The 21796-nt window shown below is 34.8% G+C and overlaps 1 protein-coding gene across 1 annotated transcript; it reads left to right on the forward strand.

Moving 5' to 3' along the window:
- The first annotated feature begins 1342 nt into the window (after positions 1 to 1342).
- Positions 1343 to 20197, forward strand: LOC107193764 (gonadotropin-releasing hormone receptor). The gene is made up of 5 exons (XM_015583269.1): positions 1343 to 1972; positions 14583 to 14766; positions 16799 to 17001; positions 19462 to 19583; positions 19923 to 20197. The coding sequence occupies exons 1-5, from the start codon at positions 1349 to 1351 to the stop codon at positions 20044 to 20046; spliced, it is 1257 nt and encodes a 418-aa protein (XP_015438755.1). The 5' UTR covers positions 1343 to 1348; the 3' UTR covers positions 20047 to 20197.
- The last annotated feature ends 1599 nt before the right edge of the window (positions 20198 to 21796 follow it).

Below are 21796 nucleotides of genomic sequence, written 5' to 3' on the forward strand. Positions count from 1 at the left end.
CCCGAGAAATCGAACGGAAGTTGATGGATGCCGAGGTTAACCTACACTTCCGTTTGATCATTTATTCTGCCGATACAAGCAAAACTGTCGTTGGCAACAAAAAAGAACGTCTGGCAATATCTAATAATTACAGTGATCGCTCTATCGAAGGCTCATCTAAATAACGGAAATGAATTCTACTTGACATATAATGTGTGTCATTAAAACACCTGACGATATCGATGTTAATTATTTTTACATCATCGCATAGAAAGTCCTTAATATGTTATGTTTTTAGAGAAATTTTCCTAATTTAGTAACCCGTGTTTTGTCGCGAATGTTTTAAAACATTCGAAAAATAAAAAAACGTAAACTGATAGTATTTTTATAGATACATATGTACATATGTATAACAGGGTGTTCACGATATGAGCCAGCGTTTTTTTCGCAAATCGTATTAAAAAAAATGAAACAGCCGAGTTTTTCAGCTTTCTATGACATAATAACGTTTATCAATTTTTTATTTCTGCAATATTTTTCGAGAAACGAAGGTGACCTTTAATTCTTTAAATGAAATGCTGTGTATTTTTTTATGTCGTATGAAAGCATGTGTCAAGATGAATTCATCAATGTGTTGTAGAATGACCTTCAAGGTCATTTAAGTTCAGAAATGAGAGAAACATTTTGAATATTTCGTGCCAATGTGTTTACAATTTACAAGTATTCTTTATTGACAAGGATACAGTTCAATGTTCAATTTTACTTTCTTGTGCATGAATGCACATTTCAGCTCTATGAATTGCATTTTTGATAGCTTCTGCTAATGTTGTCCGAGATATTATAGCTCATGATTAAGTTATTTTGCTTTTAAAATCGTTTACATCTCTGGGTCGTGTATCGTAAACGATACCTTTAACAGTGTCTGATAAAAAGAAATTCAGAGATGTAGTAGCAGAAGTAACTCTAGCATTTTCTTCTAACATACTTATACCGTTCAATTTTTTGTTAATCAACTTTTTCCTATCTTTAACCGTCTCCGAGTTAGCTCTCAGGGGGTAAAATTTTGAAGGGTGGGTTTACCCGTTAAACTTGAGCTATTACAGCTAAAAAAGATATGTATCTATTACTTTTAGTTATTCTTTTAGCCTACGAAGTTTCATCCAAATTAGCGCCGAAATATTCACAACCCCTCCTTCGAAATTATTCCATTCATTTTGAAAAAATATAAGTCATTCATAGAAGCTATAGATCATTCCTAACCTCAACTTTTTCACGCCTTTTTCCGTCTTAACAAGTTAGCACCTGGCCGAATAAAGAGACCAACCAGAAATATGATGAATACGAAAAGGAAGTCTGAAGGAAACACACGATGACGGCATTCATTGAACCAGTCGGAAACTTCTCCGTGGCCGTATTACCAGACTGCGATAATTTGACCGACTTTGTCGGTCATTCTCGCGGCCTTGATCTTGCCCTTGACTCCAGAACATGGCACAATGTCAGCGAACTCGATTATGTGTTTCACTCTGGTTCGATAAACAACGTAACATGCCTGGAGCACGCACCACAGCTAACGACTGGCACTGTGTTCAAGTTCATCGTTCTAACCATCATGGCGATCCTCAGTTTCTTATCAAACGTAGCGACGATCTACTCGATCACAAGAAATCGTCGCAGGCAGCACAGCTGGTCCGCAGTTTACACGCTGATTTTACACCTGGCGGTAGCTGATCTATTGGTTACTGTGTTCTGCATAGGCGGGGAAGCACTGTGGAGCTATACCGTCGCGTGGATATGGGGAAACATTGCGTGCAAACTGTTCAAATTCCTACAGGTATTCAGCCTGTATCTGAGTACATTCGTACTCGTGTTGATCGGTGTAGACCGTTTCATTGCTGTGAGATATCCTATGAAGGGACTGAACACGGCACACAGATGCTTGAGGCTGGTAATCTTAGCGTGGATACTGTCTTTCACCCTGGCAGCCCCTCAGGTAATGTTTTTAAGGAATTTTTGTGAAATATTTTAGAATAAAATTTACAATGTGAACACGGTTTACTATAGTACAGGAGTAATATTTTTTTCTCTAATTTATGAGTATATTTATGAAAGAAATGTGAATATTTTCATTAGTAGTTAAGATATTCAGCACAATGTGACCCACCATAGGATCTCTATCTAATGATCAATGACCAATCGGCGAATTATTCAGCTGCAACTATAATAATACAAAGCAGTGTAATCAAATGCAATCTACTAGTGGTCTACCTGCTCTAAGCCAGATTGGATAAACTTCCGAAAAGCACCCACACCCGATGACTCTGACTTTGACATACGTTATCAAGATCATCCTCCCGAGTGATCTTCAGAAGGTTTAAACCGCCGATCATTGGTTATTAAAAAGTTGTAAACAAAAAACATGTTAATAATGCTTCAAAGTTGATTAGAGAAAATTTAAGAAAAATTAAATCAGAGTTGGTTAGAGATAGTTCAAAAAAAAAAGGTATCATTATTATCACCACGGACTTTTGGCGGAATTCAACGACTAAATAAGCAAGTATTTATTCAACCAATTTTTTTGGAACTAACTCTAACTAACTCACATCAGTATAACGCTTCGAACAGTATTTTTTAAAACCATTAAATAACTTTTTAATAACCACTGAGCGGCGGCTTACACCTTTTAAAGTTTATTCGGAAAGGTGATCTTGATGACATACGTCAAACTGAGGATCATCGGATACGGATGTTTTTCGGAAAATCACCCATATTTTTTAATTGGTGGACTCAACGAGGCTACTCCTGCGTCTTCCTAAAGTTAATAAAGTAATCTGTTACTGTTGGGAAAATTGCAAGTAAAGGGTAGAGGAAGAACATAGTTAGAATACCAGTATGTTTAAGATGAATACAAAACTACGGTAGTAACTAATAAATTTTTAAATTTCAAAGTCTCAGTAATAATAAAATATGACAAAAATATTTTCAAAAAATGTGCATAGATTTCGACATGCGCTACAAAGTAGAAAATAATTTCTATGTTTATTATTTATGCAGAAATGCAGCAACGGTTAAGAAATCTTATTTTTCTCTTAATAACATACAATGGACTCTTGCTATATTGCAGCTTCCTATATTGCCGCGTGAGGCACTTCCCTAGAACACGTACTTTCACCATTGACAAGATATAGAATAGTCCCATGATCCCTTACCATTGCAGTGTCAACGTCCGACATTACCGATAAAGCATGAATTCTGAGTATTATTAGCACAAATAGATTATATATTCCATTCGGTTGAGTGTACGGGGATAGATTTACGCATACCGTGGTAAACAGAGGAAAACTTTACATGCCTTGATCCGACATTGAAGGAAAGAAAGAATCGAAAGATTTGTGTAACTGATACCTCTTTTCCTTATTGTGTCTACGTGACACTACACGTACTTTCGTGCACAAACGAAGACGACTGGGACTATCAGACGGATACAGTGCTGGAGCGACGTATACATATACAGGGTAAACCACGAATCGTGATCAGTAGAGATGACTCTGTTATTAGCAGTCGGATCGAAAATGTTTTTATCAGGTATAGCATGGTTTCAAGAGAGCTTTAACGTGATTATAGCAAATTTTTTGTCAACTCTTTTTTTTTCATGATTTTTCAAGGTCACCTTAAATTTTTTGCAAATACACCTATAATTTTTTTACGCCTAACACATGTTATGTTATGATACTTACCGAATTCGTCTTGAAATCCTCTAACAGATATGCGTAAAAAAATTATAGGTGTATTTGCAAAAAATTGAAGGTGATCTTGAAAAATCATGAAAAAAAAGATTTGAAAAAAAATTTGCTATAATCACGTTAAAGCTCGCTTGAAACCATGCTATACCTGATAAAAACATTTTCGATCGAACTGCTAATAACAGAGTAACCTCTTCTGATTACTCACCTTCACCCATTCACTCTGTATTCCAAAGTTGATCAAAATTTTTATCGGTGAAACTGTAGAAAAGTTGCCTACCTTCCTATTTGGATGATTTTTGGATATGTTGTAAAACTCAACATTTTGAATAACTTTTTTCTATACACATAACGGGGGGAGATACTTAGTTTCCGAGATATTCGCGAATAACTGCCGGTACGAGCCATTGAATTCTGCCTATAGTTGTGCATCTGTTGCTATGTATGCGTCACTACTGTTGGCTGCCGGCCTTTAGTTTTTGTTTATTTAACTGCAACAGAGTAACGAGTCATTTTCTCAGCGGAGTTATTAACGTGAATGGACGTTTAGTTTCATAGAATTGCAATCCGATTGGTACAATGCTTCAGAGTTGGTTAGACACATTTCAAGCAAAAAAACTCTTTTAAACCAACTCTGAAGCATTATACTAATCGATTTGCAATTCTATGAAACTAAACGTCCGTTCACGTTAATAACTCTGCTGAGAATGAATCGTTACTCTGTTGCAGTCAAATAAACAAAAGCTAAGTGGCCGGTGGCCGGCAACCAACAGTGACGCACAAACTATAGGCAGAATTCAATATGCTCGTACCGGCAGTTTTTCGCGAATATCTCGGAAACTAAGCATCTCCCCCTTTTATATGTATAGAAAAAAGGTTATCAAAGTGTCGAGTCTTACAACATTTCCAAAAATCATACAAATTGGAGTGTAGGCAGCTTTTCTGCAGTTTGACCTTTTTATCTAAATAAAAATTTTGAATAACGAATAAAAGATAAAAAATTTGTATTCGTTATTCGAAGTTCGAATAAAAAAAGTATCTCTTTTCGACGAGCGGCGAAGCAATAAATTTATTTGACGATAATTATCCGACGAATAAAACATACTTTTCTAATTCGAAGCGTTTTATTCGTAGCGTCGGATAATAGTTTCATCTTTTATCTGTATCTTTTATTCGAAGGTAACTTTGGCCAGCACGAATAAACGCGCTAGCGAGCGTCAAGCGTCGAACGTGAAAAACCAGCGACCGATCATCGGCATACAATGGAAGCAGACACAGATGATTTAAGAAATCACGTATGAATGAAAAATGACAGATGAAGCGAAGAGACTCTCCCGATGAAAATGAGTCCTAATTCGAGTGTAGTTGAACAATTTTTACCATACATAATGTTGCGATAAAAATGATATATTATTGAAAATTGTCCGAATGATGTCGTATTTGGACTCATTTCTATCGGGAGAATCTTCTCAGTTCATTCGTGACCCTTTCATGAAAATATATTAATTTTTTACCTGCTTACATTGCACGGTCGCTGGTCTTGGCATCAGCGCTCGACACTTGGCGGCGCGTTTATTCATGCTGGCAAAAGTTATTCGAATATTAACCAGGCTAATCCATTTTCTGGAAAAAATGGAAGCTGGCGTGTGTCATGTATTAGGAAAAGATATATTGAATTAAATTCATTGACACGGGATACGTAATAGATGTATTTTTATTTTTCCTTCCTAAACTATTGTTATCATATGGTCTTCATTAAAACAGGTAGAGGAAATACAACTGCACAATTCTGAATGTAAATCGTTACATGACATTGCCACGTACATACAAAAATAAATTACTTGTAAGTACATACAAACGTTAAAGAATTTCAATGTACACGTAATAATAATACAATATCTTAAATAAATGACAATATTGCAAGAAGTATAACTTATCAAGATGAATATACAGTTGCACTTTTATATGTTTACATAAAGACTGACAATTTACCACCTTATGTAATGCTTTAAATGGTTTGATGATGCCCCTTGGGTTCCTGAAAAAAATAACATATAATATGAACAGCAGTGTTTCTATATGTTTTTGCCTCATAATTTGATATAAATTAATTTCTACAACAAAATTTTCTGATTTACATTCAAGGTCTGACTAAAAACTTCGGAAATTTTATGTATAAATTATTTATTATCAATCTTAACAATAATTATATAGGATTACCGTGAAAGTAATATTCTTCTGTCCTTCCGTGCCTTGTAAATCTTCTTTGCCAGTTTTTGTAAGCGACGTAATAAACGGACGCCGGAATAAAGTTTAGCTCCACCTGCTATTTCTTAATTATTATCTATTGCGTGGCAAAACGTTGTCCTTTCAAGGCCCGTTTAAGGTGAGGGAAGAAGATGAAAATTTCCTAAAATTAAACGTAACTTGGAGGCTAGGATGTAGAGATGAAGCAGTAATCGAGGGTAAAGGCTGAGTCACGTCTGAAGAAAACACGCATGTGTCGCTCAAACGTCAAATCCATTGGCTCAAATGTTGTTTCCTCTCCACACCGTAACCATATCACAAGTATATTTCGTCCCATTAATTTTAAGAACATTTCATCTTCTTCCCTCGCCTTAAATGGGTGCTAAAAGGACTGACATTTTGCTACGCGAAAGAATATAATTAATAAATCTCAGGAGCAACTACACGTAATTCCGGTATCCACTTGCCACGCCTCTTACAGGAACTTAGAAAAAAAGATTTCAAAGATGTATAAGGGCACAAGAAGATTAGAGTGGAACGTTTTCAACGTTACGCAATTATTACAGCTAGCTTCGACAGGTGGTCAAATGACACAGTGATACTGGTGTGATGATTCACTACTACATACAGGGTGTAACAAAAATGTTGTCCGACCCGGAAATGGGGCACTCGGGGGGTGTATTGGAACAAGTTTTTCCTCAACAACAATGTAATCTGAGGCTTCGTTACCGAGATATTAACGAAAAACCCCGACCAATCAGAGCGCGAGTTTGCCAGCCGAATTCCCGCGGTAGCGTTGGCTACAAATCGCAGCGCGCGAACTCGGCTGGCAAACTTGCGCTCTGATTGGTCGGGGTTTTTCGTTAATATCTCGGCAACGAAGCCTCAGATTTGTTTGCTAAGGAATTTGTTGCTAAGGAAAAACTTGTTCCAATTCACCCCCCGAGTGCCCCATTTCCGGGTCGGACAACACTTTTGTTACACCCTGTATAGTGTACCTTGCTCATGTCCCAGTTCAATAAACAGCAACTAGATATTTTAAATGTTCCACTGGATAGTTAACATGCTTACGAAATGTTAAGAACGTTCTTCCAAAAGGACACGGATTATACAGGGTGTCCCAAAATGATAGGATAATCCGCAACGTCCATATTCCTCATGTAAATACAAATCAAAAATTCCTTTACCGTTTTGTAATCTGAGGCTCCATTTTCGAGACCTTAGCAGTTTAATGAAGTCCGATCAGCTGAGCGGACGGCCACACGTACGCGCAGCACAGTCAAGAAGCAGAGACCAATAACCTGGGTCGCGCGCTTCTTCATTGCGTCTGCGCGTGCGTGTGGCCGAGCGTTCAGCTGATTGAAGTTCATTTAACTGTTAAGGTCTCGAAAATGGAGCCTCAGATTACAAAACGGTAAAGGAATTTTTGATTTGTATTTACATGAGGAATATGGACGTTGCGAATTATTCTATCATTTTGGGACACCCTGTATACATTTGAAAGTCTCGGCAGTTACCACTATATGATACCGAGCCGTGAAAACATCAATTGTGTTCCAATGTCCAAAATTATGTTACACTGCCTGTTTGTTTACTACATAAAAAAATAGAACAGAAACTAGTTTCAAACAGAAAGTCAATTTTGAGATCAAAATCTGGGCTTCACTAATCGGAAAAATGAAAACACTACTACAGACTCTGTAAAAATGCAAAACTACGATTTGAATGTTGACTCTTTCGGCAAGGGAAACAAAATAGCAGTTCGAATAACACGGACTGCTGAAGTTTACCTGTCACGTCGGGTAAGACGGAGAATAAAAGTTTTATGAAGTACTGAACTTTAATGTTTTTAGTTATAGTCCTATGTGAGAGGACATAAGAAATGTTCTTTATTATTCTAGATTTATTATTCTATTTTTATATTCTAGAGATACAAATTATGCCCAGAAACATTGTGACATCACTTTTGATCCATCTTATACACCATAAAATAGTCTCAAGTATATAATTGTTTTGACTTACATACTCAATCTACCGTTGAAACAATAGAAGATACAGAGCTGCATTCGCTGGGCCCAGAATCATTGGCTTCAAATTGCGGTTCATAGAATTTTTCGTTTGTTACTTTGGTGTTTGTTTGTAATGCGTCGGCACTTCTCATTCGATGCCGAACACGCTTATTTCCCAGACCACCGCATCGACATTTTCTTTTTTTGCGCCTTCTGCACTTTATGCTGCTTCTTCTTCTTCTCCTTCTCTTGCACCCCCTACTTCTTCTCCTCATCCTTCTCTTACAACCTCTGCTCCGCCTCCGTCTCCTCTTTTTCTTGCATTTGCAACTCTTCTTCCTTCGTCTTCTCCGTCGAGATCGTCGCCGCTTTTTGCATTTACAAGCCAATTTTCGTGATCTCTTCTTGCGGCAGAAATCTAATAGATTAATCTCCTGGGACGCGATTTCCTCGCCCTTCGTGTCCCGGTTGATTGGCAAAACGTAACTGCCGCCATTCTTTTTCAAAATACCATATGCTACACCACGTCTTAGAGCCGTTTGCATCTGTTTCCCAAAAGAAAAAAACAATGTTTTGAAGCTGCCTTTTTAATTCTGTAGCAATTGAGTGACATGCGTTATGTTTTACAGTCGACAAAAGATTCGTGGAAACTAACCGAATCACTCTTGAAATTATCGAACGTATAAAAACGATCTTAAACTCATTGGATTACATAAAGATAACATCAGACTCGAAGGATATTATACAAACATCATCCTTTGAACTCGGATTACACTGTTCAACAAATTTGAACTTTTTTTCGTTTTTATAACCTCTAATAAGCGTTTCTGATAGACCTTTATGAGCTGAATACGAAGCTGTAAACCGTTTCTTTCCAGCACGTTCAGTTTTTATAAATCTCTTGCATACAATAGAAATACGGGAGCGGAATTAATGAAAAAGAATTAATAATATAAAAAACGCGGGAGAATACCGCAGCTCATTTTCCTATGTTCCAACATAAACATAGTCGAATTCGTTTAGTTTTTATCTGAATAAATATTGCTCGAATACGACATTTCACTGAACGAATTTTATGCGTCTAGAGTGCAGGTAGTATGATTCATATTGGTGAGGATCCTCACGTGCGTCTATCTCTCTCTCCGTATCGTATACTGTCTATACATACATGGAATTACAATTTCACCTGCTTACATAATTGACGCAAGCTTCGGCCCGCGTTGCGACAGCTATCCGAGAAGGTACAGTCGGTGTCAAAAGTATTCGTACACCGTTTAAAACGGAACAACTTTTTTTAAAATTTGTCCAAATGACTTGAGTTATTTTGTGAAGTTATAAATATTAGTTGACTGAAAGATGTATAAACAAAATTGAAAAAGTTGCGAATGGTTGGAATCGCGAAGAAAATAGTAAACGCCGTTTCTTACAACTTTATAATCTGAGGCTATAATAAAAATTTAATAAATACATATCGAAGATTTATGTTAGTTATATACATACTGAAACTTTCATTAAAATCGGTTAATACAGATTCGAGTAACAGGCATCGAAAGATGTAAGAATCTAGATGTCTATTAAGCGTGCAAGACTGTAGTAGATACTTCAGTACTAAAAAGAAGAATTAATATCATTATGATGCTTCGTAACAGAATTAAGATATATTTACGAATGCTGTACTCGCATTTGTACATGAGTGTAATAAAGATATTACTTTTCGCGGCTTTTATCATTTACCCGAGGGATTAATACGTACCCATCAATGATATGTGATAACTAGTCATTCCATGGTAATTATTTACAAAAGGGGACCCAACTCCGATGATCTTGACCTTGACATATGTTGTCAAAGTCAACATTCTGGACAATTTTTCCCTATACATGTACCCGTCACTTGGGCTTAGTTTTTTTAGATATTCGCAAAAAACTGTTATGGCGCGAAAATAACTTTTGATGTACCGATTATTATTCTTAGAAACCTATAGCCTAGTCATTTAATTTTTCCTCACAACCGGGGATTTTTAGTTTAAGAAGAACACGACGAATGTGTCATTTGAAACATACAATAAACATGTACACAAATAGATAAAGTAATTTCGTTTCGCAGTATTCTTCGTTATATTATAATGCATTATATTCTTATGTTTCCACATATTCTTTTGACTTTGTGTGAAAATTTTGTACTCACATCATCATGCATACATATACGCACACATATTCTAATATCCGACTAACAAATGTGAATACACGTTGATGTATAACTAAAAATAATCCAACTTGTGCAGTATTTGGACTCATTTCTATTATGAAAATTTCAGCAACCCATTAAACATATTATACTTTCATTAAGAAACAACGAAAATTATAAAAAATTTCATTTATGTCTCACTCACTCGCAGTGTCTATCTAGCTTGACGTCCGAGCTCAGTGCTCGGTGTTATATTAATTGCCACCAGTTCAGACAAATCGAGAGATCTACTCCGCGAAGCCTAAAAGTAGCCTACTCGTGAATACTACTGTATAACGAAATTCGAATCTGTTTAAAAAATTAATAGAAACACTATGAGGATTTTATTGCAAATGTTAGTATAAAAATGTAATCCAATATTCTACAAGCAATTTCTATAAATTCGTGTCTTTATCAACGTTTATTTACAACTGTATTAAGCATAGATACTGCCAAAACTATGTAAAATGTAATCAATGTTCTGAACGTAATATTAAAAAAAAATACGAAATATTATTGTTATACAAATGTAAAGAGACCAACCTGCCGACGCGCAACTTGGGTCGGAATATCATACACGGATGAAAGATAATGTAATATCTCCCGTGTCGTAGAACCCTTTACTTCACGAAGGTTTTTAATCGCTGAGATCACCAGTGCAATTGTTTTTGCCGAATCGGTCACCATGATTGCAGTGTATTTGTTATTGAGTCAATAAACACCTCAAATCTGAAAATAATTCTTTAAGCGTGAATAATCTGACGATGAAGAATATTATAGAAAGCTTAATGCTCTCCATTATTATTATTATGGTATCGTTATTGGATTTATTGTTCTTAAGAACACTATTATTATAACACATATATTATTTCTAACGCTTCTAAAAACATCTGCTTCAAACTTGCTTCATTCGTTACGACTAGAAGCTTGTATTCTCTATCTTATAAGAATATTAATACATTATACTTTTTTGAATTGACTATGATTCAGCGTAACGAATTAACAAGCCGTCGAGGTTTGGTCGCTACGTTCAGAGATGTCTATATGTATAGTTAATATTGTCACTGCTTATATCACAATTTACAGGTTTTGTGTTCACATAACAAAACAAACTAACCAATAATTATTATATAACAAAAATAAATAACTTAATTATTCGTACGATAATTACTTTAGACTTTGAGAACATTATAAACATGTACAATTTTTTTCACAATCATTTTCCATATATTAACAAAATTTGATTGTATCACGTAATTTAGAAACATTATTAATTAAAAGTAATTACATTTCATAAAATTTAATCAATATACGTATATATTATAAGCAAGAAAAATATACCTTTATAACGGAGATAATAATCTGACGTATAGATAGTCTGCGCCCCTGTTACTTCTGAAAACTCCTTTCATTGACGTGTAAACTTCAATCTACGATTTGGTAATCTTGAATTCTTTATAAGGAAATACTAGAAATTTTTCATTACGACAAGAAGCCAAAAATTTCTTGTGTCACATTGCTGACAAATAACCAACGGACGAGCATCAACGTTTACAAATGAACGATGATATTTTAAGTACCCCTCGATATCAGTATCTCGAAACAATTTCGTGCATATCGATCATCAGAAAACTTTTCTATCAAGCTTCATAAAATAATATGAAATGCAGTGGTCGGGAAGAAAGCGTTACACGGAGCAACAATATTTAAAAATGCTAATCGATGCAGGTACTTTCGTAAAAAGTTCGTCGATATAGAATGTAGAAGATGTAAATTGCCGTAATAAATCATAATAGATACAACAAGTGTCTTTTACATGCACTAGCTTTTTCCCCAGGGTTTTTGCGTAAACTATATGTACTAATCAATTTAGCGAATTCTAAATCGTTCAATTATAAAACTACAATGTTGATAACAACAACATAAGTAACTGAATCAACAAATGTGGAAATGTATAAAATGTTTGTGCAAAACAAGATAGATCACACCATTACGTTAATAACGGATAGGAAAAATGGTAAAAGAAAAGCATGATAATGTAGTATAATTAAAATAATGATCTATCTTACGATCATTAATAAAAAAATGATACGTGCAACATTACATCCTATTATAACTAATTAATGTAGAATCGATTGATGTGAACACGATTGAAGGCAGCAAATATAACACTGTTCAACAAATTCGGACTTTTTTACGGACTTGTAACATTCAATAGCCGCTTCTGATATAATTTTGTGCCCTGAATACGAATCTGCAAACGGTATTTTGTCAACATCCTCAGTTTTCGAGAAAATTGATTTTGAAAAAAACGCAAATTTTCAACATTGAACCTTTCGAGTGTTCAAACAGTTATGGTTATTCGATTGATTGTTGCATCAAATTATTCTATTAACACTCTCGAATAAAATTGTATATGTTGTTATTGCATTATGGAAATTTAAACATGTTTAAACAATGCTCAAAGGAAAACGGATACCGGAAAAACATTTGTCTGTATCTTTGTTAAACAACATAGTTATGCGATAAAGTTTGCTTTATTTTAAAGACAAACGATCATACTTTCCGGTGGTATATATCAAAATTGCAAAAAAATATTGTTTGCACTCTGTAGCACTTGATGAACATCAAGGAAAAATACAGTTTGGCACACTCCTATTTAAGAGTGTATTTTACCGTCTAGACAACCAGTTTGATAAAATTGATTTAATGAACCAAAAACTAGAAGGTTCAAACTTTAAAATGGTTTTTGTTTCATCAATTTTGGATGAATATTAGCAAATGCCTAGATGATTATTTGATTGAATTTTCAGATTCCTAGGCTCTACTATTCCTTTTGTTCTAAATTTCAAATATTCGCTAAAAAATGAGTTTTCAAATAGGAGTAGTTTTGTGAACTATATACATACTGAAATACTTGCACTATATTGTAACAAAATTTTTATATCATATTATATTATATTGTATTATATTATATTATATTATATTATATTATATTATATTATATTATATTATATTATATTATATTATATTATATTATACGAGGGTCATCTCAAAAGTAATGCACAAATGCGTATAAATGAAAAGGAATTTATTGAATTTTAAAATACTTTTACAGCCCTTCAATACAATCTTTTTGGTGATCTATGTACTGCTTGTCAGTGTTTGGGTATGTCTTGAATAAGTACCGGTTACTTCTTCCTTGAAGTTGAGCTCTTGAAAGCCGTGTACACATCTGAGCATTCGGCCCCGAATGTACACCAAACGAGCGCCGGACGTGCGCCAAAGAAGAAAACGTGCCCTGCTGCGGACAGCGAACCGAGCACGAACTGAGCGTTCGGCGAGCATTTCGGTCCATTTCCTTCGTTGTCGGTACGTCAAAGTGAGCACGCTATCGGATGGAAAGTCGATGAGTGTTGTAGATGTGAATGGAGAACTTCCCAATGACGGAGAATCGCTTGAATCCAAAAAGTTTGCAACATTATTTTAATACTTTCAGTTATTCTAGTATGGTATCATTTAAAGAAGTCAATTCTGCATAGACTAATATCACATGTCACCTGTATTTTCGGGCCTGATGGGATAAAATTCGTTTCGGTCGTTGTCAATAACGAGATATTGGTTACTGCAGTTCTTGGCGGTCGCGAGAAGTTTCTGCATCCCCGCTGTTAGAAAGTTGATACGTTATCCCCTATATTTTTGTACGCTTTTTGAGACTGAACACATAGTTTAACATTAAATATAGTAGTACTATTAAAGGAGTTCAGTTTGAATCACAAATGATGTATCTTCGTGTAGATATTTCTCTAAGGGATATTCCATGTAAAGTCGGACATTCTTTGGAGTAACATTCCGGATTTTGTTGAAATTTGAATATGTTATACTTTTTAATGCTACACGTGTAAACGTATCTCGAAGAATTTCTGAAAATTTAAAAGTTTCTTGATTTTATAGCTGTTTGAAATATAGTGTCAACCTTTTTTCAATGAATTATAACTGCTGAATTAATAAACTGTTCAAAATAAGCTTTGTGGGTGCTTGCAGTGCAGACATAACAGAACCTAACAAAACTTACTTCAGTTAAAAACAATATTATTTAACTATTTATTTTGCAATTCTTTTAAGAAAATGCAATTTCGTAATTTGAGCCGACGTATTTTTCCTTTTCATTTTAACGAAACACAACTCGCTACTCAAAAATGACAATGACCACTTTTACGCATAAACGAGTACGTGAACTTGCCAGCTATATAACGAGCGTATATAAAATGTTGTTCGTGCGTTAGGTGCTGCTTGCATGCGCTGTATGCATTACTTTTGGGATGACCCTCGTATTATATTATATTATATTGAAATGGAAAATGCATCTTTGGTTTGCAGATTTTTATATTCCATGTAGCTCGGGGTCCATTCGTTGAAGAATTCTCACAGTGTGTAACTCATGGGTTCTACACTAAACACTGGCAAGAACAACTTTATGTGTGCTTCAGTTTATTTTTTATGTTCCTTCTTCCTCTAATTATTCTTATAACAACATATGTGTCGACAGTGATTACAATCTCTCGTAAGTATGCATATACATTATATTTACATTTGTCGTATTATTACTTCTGAAACTTTTTGTTATAACATTGTATTACGGATTTTCGTATTGATTTGATATTATCTGAATATTACGCAATAAATATTTTTAAAAACTTGTTTATTAAAACAAATGACTATTATCAGAAACCTTTTATACTTTACTCAATAGAAATGACATAATTTTTTAAAACATTATTAATCTTTTGAGCGCTATGAACACATATATCCATCCAATGAATAATATCGACATTTCAATACGCGATACGTAAAAAATTATACAGGGACCTCGTGATTATTGACTTATTGTTGATCCACGATTATTGTCCAGTCGTCATCCCCACCACTGAGAGGGGGTTGGGGGGGGGGGCGTGGAACTCTGCAAACGCATACTTTGTTGCCCCGGCCACAGACGAGGTATAGGAGTGGACATTTCGTCCAATATATTTTTGCGGCCCACTTTTCTGGGGTTACGTACCCCATTTATATTTTAGTGTCACTACCCACCGCAGATTCACCGTTCTCAAAACGTAGAGGTCGCTAAAATCATTATTCAGAATCACTTTCTACCCAGACTTCCGATAGTTATACTGATTTTTTGCAAATGTATGTAAATATTTCGTATATTATAAATGTCTACAGTCTTAGCTTCTAGAAGACATAAATACTTTGTGAAATCACTCAGCCAAAATTACATAATATAGCCCGAAAGAAACATAACCTAATACGATAATACACGTTGATTTCCTAAAGACATATAACAAAAGGTGCACGTTTCTACACGTTCTTACTAGTACTGTTTCGAATAGTTTATGTATTTAATCTTATTTTATGTATATAATTATTAATAAGTAATCATATACGGTGTTACGCTGCTTTTTGACAGCGTAACGCGACCGCTCCAAATTCGAGTAGGGCTAAAAAAGGGCGGAAAAAAAATACAGATGTTTTTCTAAGAATATGCAAGATACATGCAATATGCGAAATATGCAAAATAAAAAAAATATATTTTTGGAATCCTCTAATAATGAAACATATTTCTGTCAAAGCCCAATTTTTTAAATCCATTTCTCCTGTCTAAGTAGCAATAATGTTAAAAATAATCCAATTTATTGCTGCGTTTGATGCATTTTTATCTGAAAAATCTGAGTAGTATGTTACTGCAACGTTCATGCCGATCAGATTTAGAAGGCGAAATTATTCCATGCTACTAATACAAGGTGATCCTCTCGTTGTGCAAGTCAAGGATCATGCCGCCGTGAATAACCACATGTGTGTATGACCCCAAGGCGTCATGAACAGTGGAGCGGTACCTGACGGGTTGAATAAATTTCCTTCCAATAAAAAAATTATCTTTTGTCGTCGAATAAATTTATTCGTCCGTGGTGTTTCGAATAAAGATAATCGAGTTCTCCGAAGTTTCGAATAACGAATAAAGATAAATTAGCTTTCATTTAAATCGTTATATAAAATTTTTTTATCTAGATAATGCCCATATCTGCCTTGTCGTATTTATTTATTATGCCTACTACAACTACCACTCGGTCAATCCCTATAACCCATGTTAATAAAATAATTTCATACGGACCTAATATAGAAATTAATCCCTTCTTCTGAATATTAACAAATTCTGGACGGCAGTGAATTTCAGAAAGCACTGTCTCCCACTTGCATTTCTTAAAACTGTATAACTCGGTTTTGCTAAAATAATTTTTATTATTTGAATTTTCTATGCTGTAGCTGAGTTTTTTTAACTACAACTAATAAAATAGTATGCTGATTTATTAATAATTCAGCAGCCCATTTTAATGTTTTACCAATTGTGGCAGCATGGTCATTTGTACGTCTTTTCGTCAAGAATGATTTTACAAATTAAATTATGATCCTCACTTTCTGTTAATTATGATGGAATGAACCACCAGTATGCCACGCCGTCCTGAAAGTGTTAGTATTCTGATATCTTCTTTATTGGCAGTCAATTTATTTCTGTAATATTAAAAGTATAATATTTTCAGGAAGCGAAAAAATTTTTAAGCTGGCGTTAACTAACAATAATGTGTGTCACATGAACAGAGACATAAACAGAAGAAAACTGATACATCGAGCTAAGACCAAATCATTGAGAATCAGCGTTGTCATTGTCGCAGCTTTCATCATATGGTGGACGCCTTATTACGCCATGATGATAATTTTCATGTTTCTTAATCCTAACAAACATGTAAGTAACGTATTTTTTTCTACTAAGAATACTCTTGGAGCTACATATATAATAAACAATTACTTCGTACAGTTAAAGCCGCGTTCCCATTGCGTCGACATTTGCCGATTGACACGGGCGCTGCGTTGGCTTTTGCCAGTGGCACAGTACTGCCGAACAAATTAGCTGATTTACATTGCCAATATTTTTTGGTACGTCCCCGTTTCATCGCATTTGTTTAAAAAATACAAGTCGTCAATGTTTGCAATTTTTGCCTACTTTCGTGAAACTGGTACCGGTGTAAGTACTTATGCATTTTTATGTCGGAACCTTTTCATCGTATTGTGGTGGCTGTAGCACCACGCACGCCAATGCATATTTTGCTTCTAAAAATTTCTCTTTCCTTTTCAACTCTGTTACGCTATTATTCTTTATTTCCTGTCTGCTGGTCGCACATTTGGTGACAAGCCCTTCACTAATTTCCAACGCATCCTTGAGAGCGTCGCCAGAGTTCTGGTTTTCGTTAGTCTCGGTCCTTCGCCTACCTCTTAACTTTCTCTGTTTATGACTCTTTTCCGCTGTCCCTATCGCTGTCGCTGACTTTTCAAGTTTTCCTTTTCTATTCTCTTTTCTTTTTCTCTCCCATATTTTTTTGCCTTTTCTAACTCCGAGGTATTTAGGAAATGCAGCGAGAGTAGGCACTGGCAGTCGATGGTAAGCCTCCGAGACTACAACACCAACACTGCACTAATATTCGCGCTTACCGATTTTACTAAATAAATGAAGTGAGGACAATTTCTATTATTTTATACCACCTTACCCACCTCAGTATTGAGTTCATTTTTTCTTTCCTTTACTTTAAAAGGTTTGGCCTATTTGAATAATATTTTTTTTTTGCAAAATCGTTTTTATAACATGGAAAACAAGAAACACATTCTCCTTTTGCAAATTTCTCTCGGAGGATCGTATGCCGCTAAATTTGAAAAAAATATGACCATATTCGTTCAAATGCTACCTACGAGTTAAGTTGCTTTTGAAAATGGAGATATTACCGTAGAAAGCTTACGAGAGGGGCTCCTGGAAAATTAAAACTATTTCCTGCCTGCAAAAGTTTCTCAAAAAATTATTTATTCTCGTATACATGTTTAAGTTTGATATTCAAAGGTTCTCGTTAATATGTGAAAAACACTGTGCATAAGAAAAGGAAAACGGACTACGCGTCGTGACACCGGCGATCGCGCGTGGATGCTGACATTCTAACATGTACCTTTGTATGAATTTTTGCATGCGATTAAATAGGGGAAATAGAGGAAAAATCGAAAAATTATTGTTTAAGAGATTGTTTGTTCTTGGAAAGCTATGAAATGATATATCATGAGTCTAAATTGGTATAAGGACACTTTGATCCACTTATCTGGCTATACCCTTTTTAACATCAAACTAGCTGTAGACATATGGACGCATTGCATGTTATCGCTTTGACAAAGGAAGGCATAGAAGTGTCCCCCTCCGATTTTGATGAAACTTCGTATGTCTGTTAAGCAGTCAAAAATAAGGCATACACAAAAATGAGGGATATGTAATTTTTTCATCGGCTGAGATGCGACTTTAAGGGGTAAAACCACCCCTCGAAGTTTCGATCCGAAATTTTTTTGTTATAAACAAAAATTGAGTTCATTTTTTCTTTCCTTTACTTTAAAAGGTTTGGCCTATTTGAATAATATTTTTTTTTTGCAAAATCGTTTTTATAACATGGAAAACAAGAAACACATTCTCCTTTTGCAAATTTCTCTCGGAGGATCGTATGCCGCTAAATTTGAAAAAAATATGACCATATTCGTTCAAATGCTACCTACGAGTTAAGTTGCTTTTGAAAATGGAGATATTACCGTAGAAAGCTTACGAGAGGGGCTCCTGGAAAATTAAAACTATTTCCTGCCTGCAAAAGTTTCTCAAAAAATTATTTATTCTCGTATACATGTTTAAGTTTGATATTCAAAGGTTCTCGTTAATATGTGAAAAACACTGTGCATAAGAAAAGGAAAACAAATCATATTTTGTACAATTTGTTAGCACCATATTATTCTACATAAAAAACCGCAAACCTCGTCCATTAGAAGTTTTCATGATCTCATCTGGTTTTCGAGATAGTACTTTCGGGTCGAAACTTCGAGGGGTGGTTTCACCCCTTAAAGTCGTGTCCCACCCGATTAAAAAAAATACGTATCCCTTATTTTTGACTACTTAACAGACATACGAACTTTCAACAAAATCGAAGGGGGACACTTCCGTGCCTTCCCTTGTGAGTTTGTAGACACCGAGCATATTTATTTAATAGGTCGCTATTTAATTATTTATTCGTACAAACGGCGAAAGTATTCAAAATTTTCAAAAGCATACTATACTTACATTGCACATGTTATAACGACATGATATATATGCTGTCGACACCATGTATTAAAACGTTTATATTATTTTCAGCTTAGTGAGGAATTACAAAGCGCAATCTTCTTTTTCGGTATGAGCAACAGTCTAGTAAATCCTTTAATATATGGTGCATTTCATCTCTGGCCCCGAAGAAAACGCCAGAATTCATACCACAGGTGAAGTATAAGAACACTAAAATGGAACCTTGATTACTATTAATTACAGATCTAAGTGTAATGAATGAATTTCTAAATAATAGAATACGGCATTACGTCAAATATCGTGATGTGAGAGTTCGTAAGATAGAATACTTGCAATAAATACTTGCAATAAAAAAAACTGTTTATGTATTATTATAAGACTCACTGATAAATTACTAACATTGTCTTTATGAAATCAAACATGTAACGTGTATAACTTTTAGTTGCGCTTACAATAATGCATATTTTATTGATTTTAATACTTGGATGATGGATGATGTAGAAGTACGTCTTCTTTACTTTCTGCTTTTGCAGGGAATTATCGACGACACAGCGTAGGCTTACGCCAACAATGAACACTGAAAGCAGCTACAAACGAGAATCACGAGACTCACGAGTACCATTTTTATCAAAAAATACTTCAACTACTACTATGTGAAAAAGATAAAACACCAAGCTTAAATTTTCGTTTAAGGAAGAACTCCTAGATCGGGAAGAAGTATTTTTCATCAAACATTCACACACACCGAGCGAAGCGATAAAACTATTCATATTGTCACACTATCTCACAATCAGAGTCGCATCCTTGTCGGACGGAATATGGCATACCCGTGCGTTTTTTAATCGCTTATATGTCGGAGTCAGATTCATTATTTCAAACATTCTATTTTTTCACTGATTCTCCAAACATCGAAGAAAAAGACTATGTATGTTAAAATATCATAAATATGCCAGTATCAAAGATATTCTGAAAATAAAGAACAAACGATCCACTTCACTCCTCCTGTTAGCCACATGAAATACTCCGTCTATTCTTTCATTCTTATCTCTTTGGTGCTGTCCATGCATATCGATGACGTGGACACAAGGAGCCACGGCTGTTCGAGAGGAACGGAATTGTTTAGTTCAGTTGAACCCAATCGGAATTTCGGTTGGAAATTGGGTCAACTGTATATTTCTCTGTCTGAAATACCGCAGGAACGCTTTGTAAATGTAAACAATTTATTGCGAATAATTAAATAATGAACGTATGTTAATATTCAGCTACGTGTCCCTCAAATTAAGTGAATTACAGACGTTTTATTTTCTTGAAAATTAGTTTCAAAGGATGCAGGAACTGGTCAGATTCGTTTCGTAAATAAATCAAAACCATGTATCGGTACACTGTTTTTTGGATTATCAAATATCACACGGAGTTTTTTAGGAAGTAGTATCCCTGATAACCAGTTGTGTACAAGTTTCGAGAAAATTGCCAGCAAGTAATGACAAAAGTTGTCTTAAAAACCATAGGCATTTGGTTCCGCATTTTTCTTCGGTTTTGCAGGCAATGCCTGCTAACAAAATGGTGAAGCAAATTGGCAGCAAGTATTGTAACATAACCTGTGTTAAATTGGCGGAAAAAACGGAACGGAACTCGTCATCGATAATGGTTACGTGCAACCAAAAACAATTTCCGTCCTTGATAATGGTTACCCGTAACGAATATAATTTCTGTAGCCAATAATGGTTAGACGTAACCAAACAAAATTTCCGTCATCGATAATTGTTATTGGCTACCATAAAATGTTACTCGTTTATAATAGTTATTCGTAATCAACATGATTCACACAAAGATATTAACTCTTACACGTCACTTTTTAAATTGAGGTTACAACAGTTAAGATCTCTTATTTCATGACAGTTGTACATGATATAACGGAGCGTCAGGAGTAGCATTGATGAAATGTAATACCTACTTTCGTTTAGAAGTGTTTCTTTATTAACTTTATGTATCGATAGCTATGTATCAAAATTCATTTCTAAAAATAAAAAATTGATCTTGATTATGTAATACGGTTTTTTTATTCAAAACACCAATACATATTCTATAAGTGGTAACAACCCCTAAAATTTATTTTTTGAAAGGTATAGAAAAGGTACTGTAGTAGTTTCTTGGGACTTAGAACATATTCAAAATGTCTCACAATGAAATTCCGAAAAACATTTTATTGGCCCATATCAGAATCAATCTAACCTACAGTCTAGCTGTAACATCATGTTCTATTGGCTTCCTTGTGTAGGTCACCATCATTATAATGTTATGCTTAAACTCATTTTTATTAAGAACATCTTGAGAATAAGTTAAATATTCTTCGATATAAAGAAAACAAAAAATTTCAAGATTTTCTGATTTTCTGATAACTTAGCGC

Source organism: Dufourea novaeangliae, unplaced genomic scaffold (genome assembly GCF_001272555.1).
Source record: "Dufourea novaeangliae isolate 0120121106 unplaced genomic scaffold, ASM127255v1 scaffold24, whole genome shotgun sequence".
Lineage (NCBI taxonomy): Eukaryota > Metazoa > Arthropoda > Insecta > Hymenoptera > Halictidae > Dufourea > Dufourea novaeangliae.